Here is a 22,998-nt window from a genome sequence, read left to right as displayed (position 1 = left end):
TAAAAGACTCTGAAATGACAAATGTAAAACAATTCATAACGAGAAAACTTAAGGCCTAATTTATGTAAAAAATAATGAACAGTGTAACACACGACAACCTCTAAATAACGGGCTCCTGACTTGGAACAGGCACATACAGAATGTGGCGGGGGTTAAACTTGTTTGTTGGTGCAAAAGCTTCTACACAGGAAAAAAAGGGGTGAAAATTTGATTGGTTAACTTCCAGTGTCGGTTTTTATCTTACAAGCAATGAAATATTATTTTAAATTTTGTCTAATACTGGACACGATAAAACTTAACTCAAGACAAATACTTCCTTATTTGAAACAAAAATAAATTCTGCGCAATTTTTTGAAAACTGCAAATTTATCAAAAACAAATAGGGAAAAAAATGGTGGTATTACACCTATAATAACCAAGAAGCAGATGAGTATTATCAGCATAACACTCTTGTTTTAAAGTACCATTTTGAATTTCTTATCATGGAAAACCTTTCAGTGAGTTTTGATTGTAGCATCATTGCATTTTTATTATGCCCCACCTACGATAGTAGAGGGGCATTATGTTTTCTGGTCTGTGGGTCTGTTTTGTTCGTCCATCTGTTTGTCCGTCCGTTCGTCCCACTTCAGGTTAAAGTTTTTCCTTAAGGTAGTTTTTGATGAAGTTTAAGTCCAATCAACTTGAAACTTACTACACATGTTCCCTATGATATGATCTTTCTAATTTTAATTCCAAATTAAAGTTTTGACCCCAATTTAACGGTTCACTGAACATAGAAAATGATAGTGTGAATTTCAGGTTAAAGTTTTTGGTCAAGATAGTTTTTGATGAAGTTGAAGTCACGTTAACTTGAAACTTAGTACACATGTTCCCTATTTATGATCTTTCTAATTTTAATTCCAAATTAAAGTTTTGACCCGAATTTCACTGTCCACTGAACATGTATAATGATAGTGCAAGTGGGGCATCTGTGTACTATGGACTCATTCTTGTTCAATTTTAGATTTAAGATTTTCCCTGTATTTATCAAGTTTTAGGTGTTGTCTCATAGTCACCTATCAATTATCAATTTAATAGCAAAATACAACATGGACAGCTGTGATAGGTGACTACAATCAGTTCCAACATTTTCCAAAAATTCACCAAAATAAATGTTGAATTATTTCACATGGAAAGTAAGTGTAATGCAAGTGTGTACATAAGAAAACCATGCAGAGAATCATGCTTATGAAAGAAAGAAAGAAAAACACAATGTCAAGGTAAACACATCTTCTGGTATCAGTATTTATTTTTCTCTTGATTAATGTATTATTAAAATATTTCTTAACTTGTTATTTTACTAGGCTCCAAGTAGAGGTGTTGTCAAAAAAGAATTATCTGAAAATGAAGATCCCAGTGATGAAAATGAGGTTGCAGAAAACACAGAAAAAACAAATAAACAAAATACAAAACCAAGAAGTAAAACAAGACGAAGTGCTCGCTTAAGTAAATCATGAATGTATTGAGTTTTTATAGTTAAACCTTTATACTGTACATATACAGAAAACATGCTTTTATATCATGTATTATATTTTCTGTTAGATTAAAAAAAAAATTGCATGCTTAAATTAGAAAAAAGGAAATATAGACCATTTTTGTTGTTAAAATAACAGAAAACATGTTTTTCTTTATTATGCATGTATATAACATGCTAGATATTTAAAAATTTGCTTGCTAAAATTAGAAATGAAATAATGACTGCTATTTGTTGTAAATATACAGAATTAAAATTTATACAGATTACTTATACATTTTCTAATATTAAATAAATATCACAAAATATATTTATAAGAAACAATTTTTTTTCTGAACAAGAAGCATGCTATCTATCAGTGTATCATATCACTTCCTAAAGGATAAAAGACATATTCCAAAATGTCGAAAAACATTTGCTATAACTTCAAATGTAGTATTTATTCCAAAAATGGTGAACATCTTTTTTACAACCTAGCTAAATAAAACCAAGGTGCAATCATATATGTAGTGGTGAAGGTTTTCACATTATCATCCTTTTGGTCTTAGAAGATAATTGTCTCAGTTGTATCTATTCCATATCTCCTTACTCATATATTTAACCCTTTCCTCCATTGACATTTTTTTTACACATACCTGATTCGCACAGGATTTTTTCAATTAAAAAAAATCATCAGGTTTAAAGTATCAATGCATTGCAAAAAGGAATATTTCAACAATGAAATTCCAGTTAAATATTCCCTTGAATAACATTTTTATATTAGACACAAATTTTATTAGGTCTGATAAAGATTTTTCCTAGGTAAGACGTTTCAACTGAAGCAATACACAGGCGTCAAAAGGCGTCATTATGGAGTAAAGGGGTTAGCGTTAAAAAGCGTCATTATGGAGGAAAAGGTTAACAATGAAATTACTATCAACTGGTTTTCATTGCTAAAAAGTCAACCCATATTCCATGATTTTTGCTTGTTAATGTATTACATATTAGGAAATAATAAGTAATGTCAATACACATACTCGTATAATGGATTTTTTTTTTTTATAAAAGTAGTTTTTGTCTATCTGTAACACCCTGTAAATTTAGTTAGTAAATATGTAATGTAATTTTTTGATCATGTGGAAAATATGTAAAATACAAAAAAAAAGCCAATGTGATATTATGGTGTTTTATAAAAATAAAACCATTAATAATGAGTTAGTGTTTGGTTTAACTTTTTTGTTGACAAAAGTCACTGAATTCGAGACATATGTACGCCTATCTGTCAGTGGAACAAGATATATGGAAATAGAACAAATGCACAAAGCTTAAGATTTCTTTTGGTATTCAAGCTAAATAACCAATATCTTGAATAAAGTTCTCTTATTGTATGAGGTTACCATCTTTCATGTAAATTGTCCTTTGACCTAAAGTGAGACTGGGATATAGAAATATGTATTTCATATAAAAAATATGTGGTAAGATTGTTAACAAGACAACTCTCCACAAGAGATCAAATGACAGAAATTAACAAAGACAGGTCAATGTATGGCCTTTAACAATGAGCAAAACCCATACCCCATAGTCAGCTATAAAAGGCCCTGTCAGATCACTTGCGAAGAACGCACATGGTATTTGAAAAAATTATTGGTTCACAAGTTTAGTGAAATTGTAAAGCCTCTTGGATAAGGACGATACCAATATTATGATCTGAATCCTTGACCTTTGATTTTAAATGGTAATCCCTCAGCATAGTTATACAGGACAAAGCAGCCTTAAAGACATAAACTAACAACCATGACAACTTCAAATTCAGAGATCTGATATTCAGATCAAATTTGAAGATTTAAAAACATAATTGATATACCATGACCAATAGTCGATAACTTCTTTGTCATTTGAACTCTGGTTGGAAAGTTGTCTTATTGGCAATCACACCACATCTTATTTTTATATCAGATCTTGATCATATCGCTAGCTTGAAAGTTATCATGAGAACTATCTAAAGTTTTGATCCACAGATAGACACAGTAAAATAAAATAAAATTGAGAATGGAAATAGGGAATGTGTCAAAGAGCAGAAAATATCTGAAGGCAACCAATGGGTCTTCAACACGGTGAGAAAATCTCTCATCAGGAGGCGAAAGAAAAACCATTCAAAACTATTTACAGTCATAAACATGTGACTTAACACTGTTCCTACATGGAAGTAAACAAGGAAGCAATTATATTTACAATGCATTGTGTACTACTAATATAAATCTTTATACGTATAAATAAACAACTTGATAAGAGCAGTAAATGTTTATTTGTTTATTATAACACAATATAAATGATCACATGATTTTTAATGGAATACTTTGTCCTACATCTTCTGTAGGCAACACATCATCATGTTATCTTTCACAAACATATATAATACATACAATAAATTAGTAAACAAATATAACAAAATGTACCATGTGATTGGAAGATAAGTAGATAAGATTAGGATCTGAATGAAATATAGTGTTACAATAACATGTCATGGTACATGAAAGAAGATAAATAAACTCATCATAGATACCAGCACTAAATTTTGTATATACGCCAGACACACGTTTCGTCTACAAGATAAAATGGTCCTTATTAACCATGGAACTTGTTCAAATACTATTAGGAAGAAAGGAAGATAACTCCAATTTCAATATTACCTTTAATGGCTACTAGATCAGTTTTCAATAAAATAGAATGGATTTATACATATACACCATTTTGTCACTTGAAAAATTTGAGTACATATATGCCATATAAAAAAGGGTTTGAAAAATACATTAATAAAATGTACAGAATCACAAGAATGCACTATGTATATGTTCTCTCAAAAGAAGCCTGGAAAATACAGCATATAGAGATCTAGCCAGAACCATAACAGTTTTGCACCCCAACCCCATCAAAAGAAAGATAAATAAATGCAAGTCCAAAGTAAAGGGGTAGATCTGTCAGGTCTGAAAACCTAGTGTTCAAAAATTGTACAGAGTTAGCAAATACAAAATGATTGCAACAAAAGAATTGGAAAACTATTTTTCCTATTTTGCAGCCAGGAAAAAAATATGTGAGTGCTAGAATTCTCCTTGATGATTAAACAGTATTTGATTTATCGAAGATTTACTTACTAAAACTTCATCGCAATTTCCAAAAAGAACATACCCTGTTATTCATTAATTTTATTTCAACAAACAGAAACGTTAGAAAAACACATGATAAATGAGTTATAAAAGATACAAACAGGTATATTGTTATTGTTTATACTATACAAACAAACAAATATACAGTAGAAATAATTACAAATAAATAATAGGATTTCTACAGTTAAACAATAAAAGTTCATATAAACTTCACAACCTTTCAGTGTTATACATGTATGATGGAGAACATCCAATCTTCATTCATAGCACAGGATTCTCCCATCGAACTAGTGTAAGAGAATTAAGTTGGTACATTGTATTAGAGTCAATGTTTAATCTTAAAAGTTTAAATGACTAAGAAATAGAAACATTTAGCTCTATAATATATAGGTCTCATCCATTTTGAAATTGATAATAGATTTTTTTTTTTTGGTATGCTTCAACCTTTTTATTAAAAAGAGATTCATGAGATTGAAGAGGGACTAATATTTTACTTCTTTTCAAAACTTGCAAAATGTTTAAAAGTAAGAAAAAACACTTTCAAGTCTGTTATCAGTAAGGTGATGTGATATTTTACACATCGCTATTCTGTTTGGGAATGTATCCTTTAATCATTTACAGTTATACAAAATAAGTAAACTAACTTAAGAAAATTAGTCCAGGCGATCTGAGCCTAGATTTCAGAACTTGCGATTATAGTATCTTAAAATTTATACGATAGTAGCTTCTATTAAAATTCATACCAATTGACAAGAACATGGTGTTTGAATAGACAGCTGTTTAACATCCAGTGGCAATTATTACATGCATATTCAGGAGAAATATTGACCATAATTCTTTCCAGTAACTGAGAACTAGTTCTAATCTTAATTCTTTCTAGTAACTGAGAACTAGTTCTAATCTTAATTCTTTCCAGTAACTGAGAACTAGTTCTAATCTTAATTCTTTCCAGTAACTGAGAACTAGTTCTAATCTTAATTCTTTCCAGTAACTGAGAACTAGTTCTAATCTTAATTCGTTCCAGTAACTGAGAACTAGTTCTAATCTTAATTCAGCTGATTAATAGATATTGTTTTCCTAGACAAAGGATAAAAATATTATAAAGTACTCCTCCATATATCCTATACCTAGCTTGGTTCCACTATACCTACTGTGGATTCATTATCATTTTGTGGAATACTTATTTTCAGAGATTTTGTTGGTATAGATGAACCATGAAATTTAAATGTTTAACAAATTACACACTTTCTAAAAGCTAGTTTGCTGACTATTGCAAAACCACAAAATTAAATATCCACCAAAATGCAATAATCCTCAATTCTTGAAAATTTATATCCTCCAAAATAAATGAATCCACAGTATTTGAAAATTAATAAAAAAAAGTTCTTTCACACAACTCATGTAAACAATATTAATGTATGAACATTGCACTTAATAAATGAAATAACTAGTAAGATCATATATTGTAAAAATTCTAGCAATATAGTTTTACACAATTAGAAATGGCTTATGAGGTCCCACAACAAAAATGACTCATGTTCTAGCTTTAGAGTAATACATTGTACTATAATTTTTCTTATAAATTCTACCTAGATTTACTCAGATTCTGTTTAACTACTGTGATAGTCTTACAATACATGTATTCTAGTTAAAAATGTGTAAAACAATATAAAGTAAAGGAAACATTATTAAATGTTGAATACAAGAAATATCACAATAAATACTACAAAGTCAATTGTGTGTGTTTAAAGTTAGAAAATTTAATAATTTAAAATAGTTACAGAATAATTATAAATAGATTAGACAACACATTTTTCAAGGATTAAACAATGAATATACAGTGAATTCATTATCATTCATGGGAAACCAATTTTCGTGGATCTCATGGATAAAAGTGAACCACAAAATTAAATCTCTACAAAGTACAAGTTTTCCAAGACCATGTAGTCAAATAGCCACCAAAATATAATTTTTCTGATTTTTCCACAAAATTTGGTACCTACGAAAAATAAATGAATCCCCAGTAGTAACAAATTTCAGGGAACGGGTTTATCTTATCAGGACTGCCAGCTTGCACAACTATATTACATCCTGATTCACTATTTACTGTAAAATCAGTATTAACAATCTTTTACTATATAATCAGTAACAATTTGTAATCCTGATACACTTTTTACCGTAAAATCAGCATTAACAATTTTTTACTATATAATAGGTAACAATTTGTTCTAAGTTCTCTTATGGTTAGCTCTGTCTATTGACTCCATTTTCAGCTACTTTCTCTGGTGCCTTCGGTGAATCTTCTCCTGCACCGTAACTTTTGGCTTCTGGTTTTAGTGTAGTAGATTCTGTAACGCTATCGTTACCTGGAGCAGGAATAGGTATAGCCCCACCATGGGGTTGTGAAGTCACGGGTGATTCTTCAGGTGTGGAACTGAATTCATCCTGCAAAGGAGTCTGGAAATTAACAGAATATACAATAACTGTAAATTTAGAAATTTTTGTGATATCTTAGTTTGTTGTGACAGGATAGATTTTGAAATAAAAACTCACATTTTTATTTTTTGATAACATTATCTATCATGTCTATATGCAGCATTTCCTGAAAACTTATATATCCATTGCTCAATATTATCAATAATAAGTGCACACAAAAATTTCTGAATTTTCAGTAATTATTTGATTATTATCTGCATAAAACTCAGATACTGATAATGAATCTTCCTTGATCTAAAAACCTATTACAGAACAGACAAGACGTACTGTGAGTTATTGCTCACTAGTTATACCCTTGCTGAGGATACAAGATTTCTGCATCAGAAAGCTTTTAAAAGTGGAACATTGAAGTTACTGAAAACATGTCACACCATTTTCTATAACTAGATGAGCCTTGATGTCATATATATATCAAAATGCAATGATGGGTGCAAAAAATTGCCTAGGCCCTTTATATTAATGAGAAAAAACATGACATGTCTCCAATTAACCGTGTTTGTTTTTTTATGTGGACTGGTACATACAGCATACTTACTGGTTTGAAATCAGTGAATATATTTTTTGTTAATGAATTCATTCGCAGCTGTAATAATGATATAATATTTAAATCAACAGGGATGTTCAAGTCTTCAATGGATTTCCCAATAGCTGGCATGGTGAAATCTTGAACATGAAGTATCTATTTGGGAAAAAAAGAGTCTGTTTGTATTAACTGACTAGTTTCTGTGAACAGGCCTAATCATAAACAAAGAGTTTAAGTTCAATAGTAATGAAATCTTTCCCTGAGTACAAAACTTACATGTAAATTTGCGTAGTCATCCTCCGGATGTTCTGGTCGACATTTTCCACAGCAGCAGCAACAGCAAAGACAACAATAGCAGCATGTTATCAGACCACAACATATAAAAAATGCCTACAAACAAATTATAATTATTGACATTTTTTAATAACAAATTTAAGTTTCATATAAAGGAAACACTTGTCAGCAAGGCAAATGATTGAATATGATGATTTCATGTGATGAGTATACAATGTACTTGGAAAATTACATTTGCATATGAATATTATGTGAAACAACAATTTCATGTTTGTACAAAAATATTTAATATCACACAAAAAAAGAGAAAACAACACATATTTCGATCATCCAATTGTCTTACTGGTTGTCTACAACAGATTTCACTTTTAACATATAACATGTCTATAATTACATGGATGTGAGACCAAAGGCCATAGCACAGACTTATATGCATACCTTTTAGCTTTATTGTAAACAAAAACGCACTGATTGCAGTTTAATATCTTAGACAAGAACTTACTTTACACCATTTACTGGTAAGCATCAAATATACATTAACATTTTCTTCACCAAACTGGTCAGCGGCCCATAGTCCCATAGATCCATATTCATCATATATTTGGCGTCTTGTTGTGTCTATTAATACTGTGTGGGCATGGCTTATTTCTTTAAACTGTCAAATACAACAGTGTAAAACAATGATTATTTATAACTTAAAACATTGGTAAAATCTGGCAAAATAATCAGTTCTAAGCAGTATGTTTCTTTTCAAGTTTTCCTGATTCAACTGATAGGTTGATGTTCTTTTTTTACTGTTGAGTATGAAGTTTAAGACATTGGGTAAAAAGAATGTATATACAGAAGGCTTTTTTAATACATTTTAAGGAGGACATTTATAGATTTCACATACACGTCATTTCTCTAATCATCTTTCAGATCATGTGGTTTAAAACAGAAAGGAGAAGGTCCGGTAAGACCCCTTTTTGGCCCAAAAATATAACAGTTTTACAAAATTGTTAAAATGTAAACTTTTAGTTATTTATTGGACAGTTGAATGCTTCTGCTACATAAATATGGGCTGTTTTTTTACCATACAATGGTCATGCTAAATTACTGAAATCTTCAAAATTCTTGCATTTTAGGTAAATTTTAGACGGTTTCCGTGTAAAACGAAAGTGGCCGCATTCGTGTTCATCCTTAATATTGAAATGTAAGTTGTATTTTATGATAATGCATAACATATATAAAGGTTGTGGATGAACACGGATGCGGCCTCTTTCATTTTTGACAAAAAACATCTGTAAAGTGACAATTTTCAGCATATTTGGTAGATTTTTCATATTTGAGCTTGAATCGGATCGTTTTTAATGACTAAATCAGTTAAAATCTTTCACAAGTTGAAATGGAGTTAGAGAACATATTCTTTCATGAAAAATGTAAATATATATAAAGCACCAATAACTTTTGTTTTTATGTGGTGTTCGTCCCCTCCACACATTTTCTCTGGCATAAGGTGAAACAACCTACATTGTACATTCTATTGATTTGGAAACAGGAAAATTAATTATTTTTTCCAGTAATTGCAGGCAATAAACAGCTATTCAAAATGTCATTATCTCTAAATTTATAGCTGAAACTGAAAATTTATGACCCAAAGCAAGGGAAGAAATGTAAAAGCAACTATCTTGCAAATTAAAGGTTCATAGAAAGCCAGTAGATAATAAAAGCAACTTTCTACTAAGTCAAATTTTATTTAAATTCCAAACAAACTAAGAAATGAACATCAAAAAGACATTTACAGATTAATGTTAATCTCTCCTTTTCTTTTAATAAAAAATAAACATATTATTAGACAAGAATATTCCCTGAATCCCTCTCCTTATTTTTTATACTGGTCTTTTATATTTCATAATTCATAATTTTGATGTTTCTCATATAACAATTTTCAAGATCCTAATGTTGTTTGAAAAATCATCAATCCCTTAAACCATTTTTCTATTTAAGGAATCATGGTAATTGTATTCTATTAGGAATGCTATTTGCAAATCAAAAATGTTATTTCCATTAGTGCATTTTTTCCCCTGGGAAACTTTCAATTCACAATCAGTTATAACATAACATGTTAGTATTCACTTTCTTTAATTTTGCAGAAAATCACCAGTGATTCTTCAAAATCAATACCAAACTGAATGTCATGCTTTTTATTATTTTGTATGTGTTACTCAAGGACTTGGTCATTGTAAGAATTCAGACTAGAATTGACCGATTAGCTTCAATGAAGCTTAAAGGGAAACTTCGCAAAAAAATCAAAAATTGATATTATGTCCATTCTATATAGAAATGCTCAAATTTATAGATATTAAAGTTTTATTCCGCTAGATAAGAGATCACCATCGATTTTAAATTTAGAGTATCAATTCTCTGCGTTCCGCCATTTTGTCGTCTTCCCCGATCAAAAATCACGATATGTCTATAAACCACAAAGAACCAAAACTACAGTAACCGATGTAGTCGTAATTGTGTGTGTGTCGATATCTTGTCAATCGTACGGTTGTTTTATCTGACAAACTAACTTGATACGGAAAATGTTCTTATTTTTTTTAAATAACCATAGTCTGTTATTTTTAAACTGTTAATATTGGAATTAGTTAAAAAGTCAAAGTTTAAATCATAAATAAGTGTTCCGTGAAAACTGTTTTCGTAAATCTAATTTGTTTATAATTACTATACTATATATAAAAATATTAATTTTCGCGAACCATTTAGGTCACGGAAATTCCAAAATATGGCATCAGTAAGGAGAGTTGTGCAAATAATGAGAATACACAGAACTCCCATCCAAATTATCTTTAGCTAAAAGTATTCATCATTTTCTATTTTATATGTACTAACAACATTCCATTTTTCTATAATTTCGATTGAAATATTCCAAAATCTGAGTTAAAATCGATCGAATGCCCCAAATAAACATTGTCTGATTGGTTGAAGTACTGTGGCGTCGATGATTAATTAGCATAATAAGCCTCGATGTAAAGAATAAGCCTCGATGTAAAGCACACGCTTCACATGAATAAGGAGAGTTTTACAAATAATGTGAATACACAGATCCTCCATCCTATTTATATTTTGCTGGAAATGTTGCAGTTTTCATCATTTCTGTTTTGATTCTGCTCACAACATTCCATTTTTTCTATAATTCCGATTTAAATATGTGGAACCCGCAATAAAAATAGATGGCCTCAATGATCTAATAGCAACGCAAAAAATTCCGTTATCCTGAGTTCTACGATGTTACATTAGCCTGGGATCCGGCCCAATCTAGCTGCGCGTCGTAAGGTCAAGATTAGCCAGGATCCCAGTCTAAATTAATGTTACATAAACCAACCAAATCACACATATACAGAACTTTGCGCTCAAATGTAATTCTTGGTGAAGTATACGGGTAACTTCGTTTACGGAAATTTATACACACTTTATAATTAACATATTACCTGGCTTTTACATATTCACGTTTTTTTATGCTGAACTGTAGTCGAATTCAATTCTATACATTTTTTTTTACATGAAGCAATAGGAGTAAGAATATTTATTTAACCAGCATCACAATGAACAAAATTATTTACCGGTATTTTTGTGAAATTTCAGTTCGATAGGTTATCAATTAGAGAAATTTTGGTAAGTATTACTTATTTATGTTAAGGTTCTACTGATGTGCTTCTCTAGACCTGTTTGACGGTCCGTTTTATCCCATTTATCTCAATACTATGTCCGATGACAGGAATGTCAACTCGACCTATTCGTGTCGAAATGAAAAATCCAATCTGTTTGATGAAATAATTTCTTCTTCAACGGTTCATGCATTATTTTTGTATAATTTGATAACCAATCACATTCACGTTGCATGTTTGCATGAAAATGGTTATGTACATGTATTAGTGAATTGTAAGGGCGATGCAGCATGCGAGGTCAGTGCGCGATCACGTGACATTATTATTTGTAAACAAACATGCTCCCCGTGTAACACGTGTCTGAATTATCCTTTCAAAGTGTTATGACTCTTTCAATCACTATTTTATGATATTTTTGTTTTTGTTTTTAGGTTTGCATATCAGTAGTCCAAGTGAATTGTAGAAATAGTTCCGAGTTTTTTTTTTGTTTTTTTTTGATAGCCTATAGAATTAGAAGGTAAGTCTACATAAGTTATATTTACATGTAACTAAAGTCTAAAAAGATGACTCCACTTTCCCTCTATATATTAAAACCCGCTTACCAATTTAAAAAGCATTTGCTCCCCTTGAATGCTAATTTGTCATTTCCCTTTAAATTTGCTCAAAAGTCATACTTATAGTCCATTTACATTACTAAGATGTCAAAGAACAAATGTATGAAATATTTAATTGCCGAAAATCTCTAAAGACAAGTTGTTGAGATTTCCCAAATTGCAAAAGTCGTAGGAATATTGTTTGTCGTCAATACGTAGTCAACTACGTATCTATATGTCAGTAGTCTATTATATATAATGTGAATACACAGAACCCCCATCCAATTACGGTTATTTTTGGTTGGAAAACAAATAGTGTGATTTGTCAAATTCAGCTGATTTTTTAATCGTCTGGAAAAAAGTGTACATTTTATGAGGGGGGATAATCCCGAGCTTAAAAACACCCGATCCCGAAGTCCCGATAAAGGTCCTATCCCCCCTCTTTTATGGTCATGTCTAAGAATTACTGTTTAATCTTCATTTGGCAAGAATACTTCAATAAGATACCCCCATTTCTACCCTCATACATGTATATGGACAGATCATATGTTATCCTATGTCATTTGAAATTGTGACGCCAGAAAGCATTCCCCCCCCCCCCCCATTCGATAGCTGATAATTGATTTTCTGTCAAAATCTTAATGAGGTCAAGGTGAATTCCGAGTATTGTCTGATAAGTTAAAGTCCGAGAAACTCGAAAAAAGTAAATAAACAAGGAGGAAAATAAATCTTTCTATATATTTCTTTCGCCAAATTCTTCAGCAAATGACGAATTTTTACCGCCACAAGTATTATTTTTTCGCAAATTGGGAAAATGGCGACCGCCAGCGGAAACCCTGTGTGAGGACACCCTATCAAGCTTGCGCTCGTGTTGTGTTAAAACATTTTTAGTATGCTGAAAAATACCAACAATAGAAAAATAAACAAATAATCGATATTGTAAAATATCATTGGTTGAAGAGCCAATGATTTACATACATGTACATAAATATAACAACCATAAAATACAACTGATTTGATTTACGCCACAACTGTTGGAAAAAACCTTTATGTCTATCATGTACATGTTTATAACTTATCTCATTCTAGTCCATTCAACTGACAGAATCAGTGTAAATTTCATGAATTCTTTAATATCATGTACATGTATAATCATGGACTATTCTTTTATATAGCAATATCTGTTAGCCATTTAGAGGTCTTTTGCATTTAAAGTTCAGTTTAAGTGGGCTTATTTTGTGAAAACGAAGTCAATTTCCAGATCATAGTTTACATTTTCTTTATATTTTGCTGTGTCAAAATAACCTCAATATCAAGGACAATATATAGACCCAAAAACCGTCTATCACATTCTACACATGAGATTTTAGCAGGAAAGACTGCGATTGGAGTATTTAACCATTGCAACTTTTTAATTTGATCTCCTCCACTAATTGAAGTAGAATATTTAATGAAGGTGTGTCCACAATTTAGAATATGTTTATATATGTATAGAAATGATGTTGAGCCTGTTTTATCAATTGAAAAGGTTACATTTTCCCCTTATTTCAAAATCTAAGCTTGAAACTCTGCGGTCTTACAAAGTTGCCCCCTGCCGGGAATCTGGTTGTAACATGTACAACAATCAAAGATCAACCCACACTAAACTGAATGTAATTGAAAGACATCTAGAGGTTGATATCAGAGGCAGATTTAGGGGGGGGGGGGTCCTGCTTTTTGAGAAAAAATTCGGTTGCTTATATAGGGAATTACTGAATCATGACGAGCCCCCTCTTAGGTCAGTCAGTGGGCCCCCACTTAAGAAAATTTCTGGATCCGCCACTGGATATACAGTATCTAACAGAAGATGAAAAAGGGAACAATATGGTGAATTTTAAAGATTTATATTATTTCATGTACATGCATTTGAAATATATCAGATATATTGTTCGATTTTTTTTAGTTCTATGTTCCAAGGTGACCTAGCTTCCATTTCAGAAATTGGATTTAAATGCTAGTCTATCAGAAGGATTTTTCCTTTTAATTGGTTGTAGATATGGAATCTTATTTTACCATGAAGTCAGATTTGAAAATGACTCTGGGAATGAAGATGTTGTAAAGACTGAATGTCAGTTTTAGTCTTATATACAAACATGTATGTACTTTATAATTTTAGTCTTGCATGTATATAATTATGTGTACAATACATATATCACTGATTCAGTGGCAATGGTAAATAGACACTGACAAGTCTTAGATCTATAATATTTTATAGTTTTGAATGTTTTGTCCATTGACTAAAACTAGGTGGAGGTTTGTGTGTTCTTATTTCCAACAGAGGTACACTCAACATATATCAATATGTGCATTAAGTAAATTGATAGTTGCTAGATACGGAATGATTATACAACAAGAAAGTTTTAACCTGTGTATATATACTTAAAATATGTTAAAAAAAATCATGTCTTTTTCAGGACTTCCGAATCCAACCATGTAGTATGGAATGTTGTTGAGATATGGTTTTGGTCAATGGATGTTAATGAAGGACCTGTAGTACAAAGTATATCACTGGATTTAGCTCTTTGTCTAAGTGTATTATTAAAGTACTTTGCTTTGAGCTCAGTTCATTGTTATGCAATTCATTCTTTGTGAAATAAAGATTTGACAGAAAACTCTCATGTACAAGGATTTGTCAAAGTAGTACCACCTCTATTTATTCTTTAAAGTAATAAATTTTATTCAAATAAATTCGGATCTTCCCTCATCTGATCACCAGCATGACTAAAGGTATTACTCCCAAAGGTATTGTGAGGGGTGTGAGGTGACACGTCCAGGTATTCAAGCGATTTCCTGTCGGGCTTGCAAGTTCATGCATCGTTTCACTTCTGTAGGTATTGATCAGTGTACACGGCCGCTAACTTATAACTCGCCATTTTGAACTATCAGGTGTATAATATACATCTCTGTATATTATACACCTGATAGTTATATTATATCACAAGACAGGGGCGCGTGTCTGAAAGTGATATAATATACTAGTCATTACTAAACTCATACGCTTGTTTATAAATAACATTACTGGTGTAAAGAATATTATTTATAAAAATATAAATAATACCAAAAAAAAAAAAAGTTTGATAAAATAAAAATCTATTTACATTTTTTTCCAAGGTTTAATTTGGGAAAATGTAATATATACTCGTTGTCAATAGTAAAGAACAGATTGGAACATACCAGAAATATTGATTTAAAAAAAATGTACGCACTTGTCGACGATTCATTTCTACGCCTGGATAGAAAGTTACGAAGCTATATCGCAATTTAAAATATATACATGTATACATTGAACATAAGAAAGAAACATACATTTTGTGTAAATTGGGGTAACAGTTTTGTAAATAGACTAGTCCACGAATGCCAACAGTATGTAATCATCGAATTCGATAGACTATTGTATACCAAAAGAAGAAGAAGAAGAAGCAGAGGACCAATTTGATTTAAATACAGGTCGATATAATAACTTGCTTCGGTTCATCGAAGTTATGAACATAGAAAAATCACAAATTTATATATCAATTAGATCGTTCTCCAATAAAGGAAGAAATTCGACATCATCACAATTGTTCCGACATTCATGTAAAACATATGCAACTGGACGTACACTAATAAACCCCAAGGGATGTGAATATTTTCTAGGAAAACTTTTGAGTATTAAAGTTTAAAATTGATTTCGGGATTTATTTTCTTTCTTGATATTCAATGACAGCAATTTAAAGAATAAACTGCTTGTCCCCTTTAGGGGTATTCTTATCAGTTGAACAGACTTATAATTACATTCAAAAATAGGGAAATTAAGATGACATTAAATTCGTTGTCTTTTTATTTAAACATCGTTGGTCAAATAACTAAAGTAATATTCGTTGTGAGAAGAAGACTATTTTAATATTAGGACGCTCCCGATTATGAATAAATTTGGTTGACGTTTTTCACACTTGAAAAGAATTTCTATTCGTAATTTTTCGATTCCATTCCAAGAGGATCCTTAAATTTCCTGTCAATTTTTTAAAATATTTTTTTTTTCAAATAGCTGAAGTATTCATGCATGCGTTGTGAGATTTAAAATATTTTGATGAGAACATTAATTCATAAATAGGTAAATAAAGATCGCTTTGGATGGACTAAATTATATAATTGCAATCTGTTTGAAATATTAAAGGTTGGCGATTTTAATTTAAAAAGGTACAATTTTTAGTTCATACACTCGTGTTTAGAAAGCTATTTTTATTTATAAATTTATTCAATTAAAATAATTCAGTGTTTTATCGTTACAAAACTAATCAGAAGTCATAATTCATTTAAAAGTGAGCTTATGCAAAATATATGAAAATATACAACAGCTATCCAGTTATTGTGCGACCTTATTTCTCACGTAAATTCATTTTAATTCTTTTTCTTACATTTCTGTGTCTATAACTATAACTGACTCCCGTATATCATTCATACGAAATGTTGTTCACACCTGAAATGCTGAACCGTGACGCCTAGGTGTCACTTAATGAAGATCAAAAGATTAGAATTACATAATGTCACAAATTAATACACATTTAATTTCCACAGTACAAGCAAGTGAAAATGTTTTCTGGAATGAAGCAAAAAGTTCAGAATACAACATGTATTTTATAATACACTATCGATCGTGTCAGTTTCATATATTTGTTTAAAGTATTTGAAGAAAAAAATCATAAAAATGTTCTATTGTATTATTTACTTTAATTACTAGAATTCGTATAAAAAATCCACACATGAATCCTACAATCTAATTTAAAAAGTTGCATGGCTATCACTTACTTTTCGTTGGTTAATAGCTACACCAAAAGTCGTCGATGCACTTTAAATAGCGTTATTAGATGGGTAACGAACAAGACTTAAATGAGATTAATTTCACTCCCGGCATGCTCAAAGACTTAAACTACGTCACATAAGTCAGGAAGTTTGATAAAATAAAATTAATAATTCCCAATTTTCTCCTTTATTACTTTTCATATCGAAATAAAACTTGGTGAATATGTTTTTTATGGTATTATGAACATAATAAGATGAAAAGTGAAAAATCGCGAATTATCCCTTTAATACATGTAATATATCATGAAAATGTACTGTTATCAAATAAGAAATGAATAAATATTTACACAATTTGATGAAGTCAAATGATAAATCCCAAATTTAATGGCACTTGCTATCCAAAGAAACAGCATTCAGCGAAAATATCATGTTTTCAGTTGGTTACACATGTTTTTAAAATGTTTTGTAGTGAGTCAAAAGTAGCTCTTTATACCATCTCATTTTGACATGTTTGTGTGGGGTTTCAAGCAAATTGACAGATAGAAGGATGCACCACTGACACTGACCACAGATTTCTGCTTAATTTTTTTTTTTAAATAAAGGCAACAGTAGTATACCGCTGTTCAAAACTCGTAAATCTATTGACAAAAAACAAAATCGGGGTAACAAACAAAAACTGAGGGAAACGCATTAAATATAAGAGGAGAACAAGGACACAACATTAAAATGTAACACACAAAGAAATGGACTAAGCAATAGACAAAATCAGATGAGAATAACAAATATAACGTCAGATACAAAAATCTTAAAAGAACAGAGAATAACAAAAGAACCAAACTTCAAGGTATAGTACAATCCAAAGATTCAATATCCGTTTATTGTGCAACATATATATACTGGCTGCTTTGGGGGATTTTAGTTTTTTCTTAATTCACTTGCTATTTATAAGATGGTTCTAAGAGGGGTCAATTTCTAGGTGAACTTAGCATGCTTAGTGGGTTTAAACAGCTTTAGATTCCTGAAATACCAGAATGTAGAATTCCATATAGTATGTCCAACAATTATAGCTGGCAAACTTGGGTACAATTGAACTACAAATGTTTCTTTCTGGATGTTAAATTACTCACTTACATGTATTGAACATGCCTAATGGGAATCAGAAATTATCATTTCTAATAATACCTAGGGACTTAAGTATTTCTGGAGCTTTTTTTAACAAAACTGTCTACAAATAAATCAATTGATATTACTGGTTATCAATCTAGTACAGACACCAATTTATGTCTGTCTTATTGTCAATAAATCATCTACTTCTGCTGTAATCCTGGGCTAATTTTCTGTCTATATAAAAATTATGTCACAAAAAAGCTCTCATGGGGGATATATATACATGTTGCATTTCTCACTCTGAGTTGATCAATGAGCAAGGATACAGTTTATAATCAATGTATTTATTACCTATAACTAATCAATAGTCTCTCTATTGTTACAGATACATATGTTTACTCTCAAATAGATAATACAAATACTTGATTCAATATCAATAAAACATGCATTCATGCCCATCTTAAATAACTGTATAAATTAAGTTTTTTTTTATCATATTTTGTGGGAACATATTTGGTGTGTGAAATTAAAAGGAGATGGGTGGTAAAAATCAATGAGACAGGAATCCAACATCACAAATTAACAAATTAGAACCATATGATATGAATGTTGAAATAACATTTTACTAAATTAACTCTTATTTCTTATTTCATAATTAGGCCAAATAAAAATACATGTGTGGTTTTTTCAGATGTAACTGGAACCACACATACTTTTTTATTTGGCCTTAAAGTAAAAGGAAATAGCTATGTTTAATCAAATTACCCAAGCATTAACATTCAAATTTAAAAGAAAATTTGAAAAAAACATTTTACCCCCACAAATTGTACCTTCTTCCAAGATAAACCAAATATATTATAGCTATTTTCAAATTTATCAAGAAACAAAATTGATACAAAAATCCATTAGGGAATAGAAATATGACAATGATTTACAATTTCTTTACCTTTTCCGCCGCAGACGGATCATCTGGATTCTTATCCGGATGAAACTTTAAAGCCAACTGAAATAAAAGATAAAAATCACTAATCTCTATAATTATTTTGCATTAGAAATTTCATTGCAGAAGTGATCATGGTGATCAAAAGTTCTGTTTTTAAAAACAAAATCTATTTCAATATTTGACATGTATAATTCTAATAATCATTTATTTTTTGTGAACTCTAGTGCTACCCTGATGTCAGAGTATACAGGGATGGTATGTGTCTAAATTGACACTGTAGGAAGAGTTTATTTCATAAATTTTGCCAAAAATGACTTTTATCTGCTTGTCTACAGGACAACCTCAATTTTTGCAACCGGACTAAAAAGGATAAATCCACATTGTTCTTTAATGTAGAATTTTGATGTTGATACACATAAATGTTTTGTATAGGCCTTAGCGAAACATGAGATAATTGACTGGTGCATTAATCAAACATAAGTAAATATTGAATGGCATTGAATAAAAAATTGAAGCAATTATATTGATCTTGCCTATCATTCAAATTACTTTAATTCATTTAAGTATATCATCTTTGTAGTGTTAATAAAATGTCATCATTCTAGATAGACAAAAATTCAATCTTGAACATTATACATGTACTTACTCTGCGATAAGCCTTTTTAATATCATCATGTGTTGCTGATTTTTCTAAACTTAGTAATTCATAAAGTGAGTTACCAGAACTCCTAAATAAAAGAAATAACAAAATATTATTAAAAACAGAGATTCTGTATATCATACTGAAGATTTACCTGGGGTTGGTTCACTGATTTGATATTTAGTGTTTTAAATGTCACTTTTAAACACCACTTTTGGGTTATTTCCTGGCGGCCAGTTTTTAATGGTAGAGGAAGCTGGAGTGCCTGGAGAAAACCACTGACCTTCAATAGTAAAACTGACAATCCTAGTCAATTAAGATTGGAGTTGTGTGCACCCGTATGAGCAGGGTTCGAACTCACAACCTCAGAGTTAACTGGCTAATGATTTAAGTAGTAACTACTTAGACCACTCTGCCACCGGGGCCCCCGTTGGTTCACTGTAGTATGTTAATATCCAAGACATTTTTATGACTTTGGTATTTTCCCCCAGTCTTTTGATTAGTTTTGCTAGTTATATTTAGCCTGCTATGTAGTGTTTTGAGTGTTGATGTTTGTCTTTTTCAACTATTACATTTGTACTTGGAAAGATGCTGTCTTGGTAAAATGGACTTAAATTTTTCAAATATTTACTTTGTTTGTGATATAGGATTCAGTTGGTAGACAAATCAGCAAACTCATCCATGTATATGTATATACAAGTAAGAGGTGGTATGATCACCAATGTGATAACTGTCCATCAAATGACATAATTTGAGCAACTGTAATTCATCATTCAGGTTTCAACAATGAGAAAAACCCAAAAATGACTTGCATGTATATTCCTACTCTCCTTAGGCAATTGATAAATCTGTGTTTTACTTCCTTGAATTTTAAATAATTCAATACTATATTTCTGTTATTATTTTCTTATTCTATAACTTCATGTTCATATATACATTTACATCCCAGCTCCTTTGTTCTAACAGGGGTGTTCTGAGCCGGATAACCCCAGTTTGAGTTTCTTTGTTATGCATGCTTTCTGTAACATTTTGGCGGGAATGTCAAATCCACTATAAAACTTATAATCAATTATACGGAAAAGACTATCTATCAAAATTCACGTAGAAAAAAATCCAGTGTATATGCTTGGATTCGAACTCAAGACCTTTAGCATATCAAGCCATGACACATACCACTACACCAGGACGACTGGATACGAAATAATAGTAGTATGACATACTTAAAGAAAGCAAGATCTTTTTACAAGTGGGGCAAGTTGTCTTACACTGACACACCGCGTCCTTGTGGGATAACTATTAATTACACTACAAATCTACAACTCCCAGTGTTTGGCTACACAATCTACATTCTTATCTTTCAAGTAGGGATTGTTCAATAGCTTTGTAGGTGTTTCAAAATCATATACACTATAATCACCATCCAGTAAACACTGCTATGATTTCACTAAATAACCAATATCAAAAAAGATGAATACACAATGTCACGAATGAACAGGTTTGTTTCAACTAAATCAGATATAACATTGGTGCATACCTTTCAATAATCAGATACACCACAGAACTTTATCATGAGAATAAAAATAAGGAGATGATGTATGATTGCCAATTAGACAAATATCCACCAAAATTTAAATGAAAAGTAAAATAACAAAAATATAGAACTCTGAGGAAAATTATTAACAGAAAGTCCTTAAGCAAATGGCAAAAAAAAAACCATTGGATTATAAACAATGGTCATATGATATTCCTGATAGGCATTTCTGATGTAGAAAAAGATGGATTGGGCCAGGTTTAATAGCTAGTAAAATTGAGAATGGAAATGGGGAATGTGCCAAAGAGACAACAACCCGACCATAGAGCAGACAACAGCAGAAGGTCACCAACAGGTCTTCAATGCAACGAGAAATATTCGCACTCGGAGGCGTCTTTCAGCTGGCCCCTAAACAAATATATACTGGTTCAGTGATAATGAACACCATACTAAACTCCAAATTGTACACAAGAAACTAAAAGTTAAAATAATACAAGACTAACAAAGGCCAGAGGCTCCTGACTTTGGACAGGCGCAAAAATACGGCGGGGTTAAACATGTTTGTGAGATCTCAACCCTCCACCTACATGTATACCTCTAGCCAATGCAGAAAAGTAAACGCATAACAATACGCACATTAAAATTCAGTTCAAGAGAAGTCCGAGTCTGATGTCAGAAGATAGATGTAACCAAAGAAAATAAACAAAATGACAATAATACATAAATAACATCAGGCTACTAGCAGTTAACTGACATGCCAGCTCCAGACCTCAATTAAACTGATTGAAAAATTATGTCTTCATCATATGAATATCATGAATATCAGGCACAATAGCTATACATCTCAGTTTAAAAAAATCACATACAATGCCATTATATTGACAATAATGAAAGAGGTGCAAACAATACCAGAGGCAGAGGGACATTCAAACTCATAGATCAAATGAAGAAGATCGTGAAGATGTAAACAATTGGGGTACCAACAATTGGACTAAAGACTAAAGACGGCTTTCAACGAAAATAAAAACCTGTACCATTTAGTCAGCAATAGTTGACAGTGTTAATGGAGAAAACTGACAGCCTAATTTAAAACAAAACAATTTAATTTTATGAAAAACAAATATGAAAAAAATGAACCAAAACAACCACTGAACTATATGCGCCTTTCAAATTATGGCAAAGGACTTCTTCTACTTTGAAAAAAAAATCCCAAATGAGATCAAATAGAAAGAAATGATAACAATCTTTTACAATGTTAAAATACTATAAAAAAAAAAAAAAAAGGAGTGTCATAATGAAAGCCGGTAAATCGAGTCCCCCTTTTTCTGGTTAAATTGCCAACCTAACACGTGTGCATATCGGAATAACTTACGATAAATGTCTGGGTCTATTCATTTCTGTCAGAACGAATTAAAATATGTTGTTTTACTATAAATCAAACCATATTCATCAATGAGTGGGAAGCTGCCTCAGAAAAAAAAATCAATGACAATGTTCGTTCATCATATCTGATTATCAGCGCCCTCTATGATCAAAACAACATTCCGGATTTGTTCAACACAACTTAAGTTTTTCTACTAATTTAGATAATGATATAATTGTTTTAATTCAAAAACATGATAACAATAACCCGGTTTATCAAATATACTTATATATGGTTGCTGTATTAGTTATATTTGTTAAGTAAAATCAATAAATATCAAGTTCAAAATCGACCTGAAAATTAATTTCTATCCCGGAATTG

The 22,998-nt window shown here is 30.9% G+C and overlaps 2 protein-coding genes across 7 annotated transcripts in view; one reads left to right on the top strand and one right to left on the bottom strand.

The window, feature by feature from the left end:
- The window catches only part of LOC143082944 (condensin-2 complex subunit D3-L-like), a 59,368-nt gene extending 56,695 nt beyond the window's left edge, over positions 1-2,673 (top strand). For 3 of the 5 annotated variants that reach the window (XM_076258992.1, XM_076258994.1, XM_076258995.1), the window contains one exon: positions 1,344-2,670. In XM_076258992.1, the coding sequence (XP_076115107.1) occupies positions 1,344-1,496 (153 nt within the window). In that variant the 3' untranslated portion in view covers positions 1,497-2,670. Of the gene's footprint in view, positions 1-1,343 lie in introns of all 5 variants that reach the window. The other 2 variants (XM_076258993.1, XM_076258991.1) reach the window with 2 other exon arrangements.
- A 1,105-nt stretch (positions 2,674-3,778) lies between these two features.
- On the bottom strand, positions 3,779-22,790 carry LOC143082937 (dnaJ homolog subfamily C member 5-like). 2 transcript variants are annotated; one of them, XM_076258979.1, is made up of 6 exons: positions 22,627-22,790; positions 19,730-19,811; positions 19,087-19,143; positions 8,472-8,624; positions 7,952-8,065; positions 3,779-7,113 (listed from the first exon to the last, which is right to left on the bottom strand). In XM_076258979.1, the coding sequence occupies exons 1-6, from the start codon at positions 22,647-22,649 to the stop codon at positions 6,901-6,903; spliced, it is 642 nt and encodes a 213-aa protein (XP_076115094.1). In that variant the 5' UTR covers positions 22,650-22,790; the 3' UTR covers positions 3,779-6,900. The 2 variants fall into 2 exon arrangements, with proteins under 2 accessions (XP_076115094.1, XP_076115095.1); XM_076258980.1 differs by having other exon boundaries at positions 3,779-7,101; positions 22,627-22,788.
- Positions 22,791-22,998: the final 208 nt, after the last annotated feature.

This window comes from Mytilus galloprovincialis, chromosome 7 (assembly GCF_965363235.1).
Source record: "Mytilus galloprovincialis chromosome 7, xbMytGall1.hap1.1, whole genome shotgun sequence".
NCBI lineage: Eukaryota > Metazoa > Mollusca > Bivalvia > Mytilida > Mytilidae > Mytilus > Mytilus galloprovincialis.
This window is presented reverse-complemented; position numbering and strand designations above follow the sequence as displayed.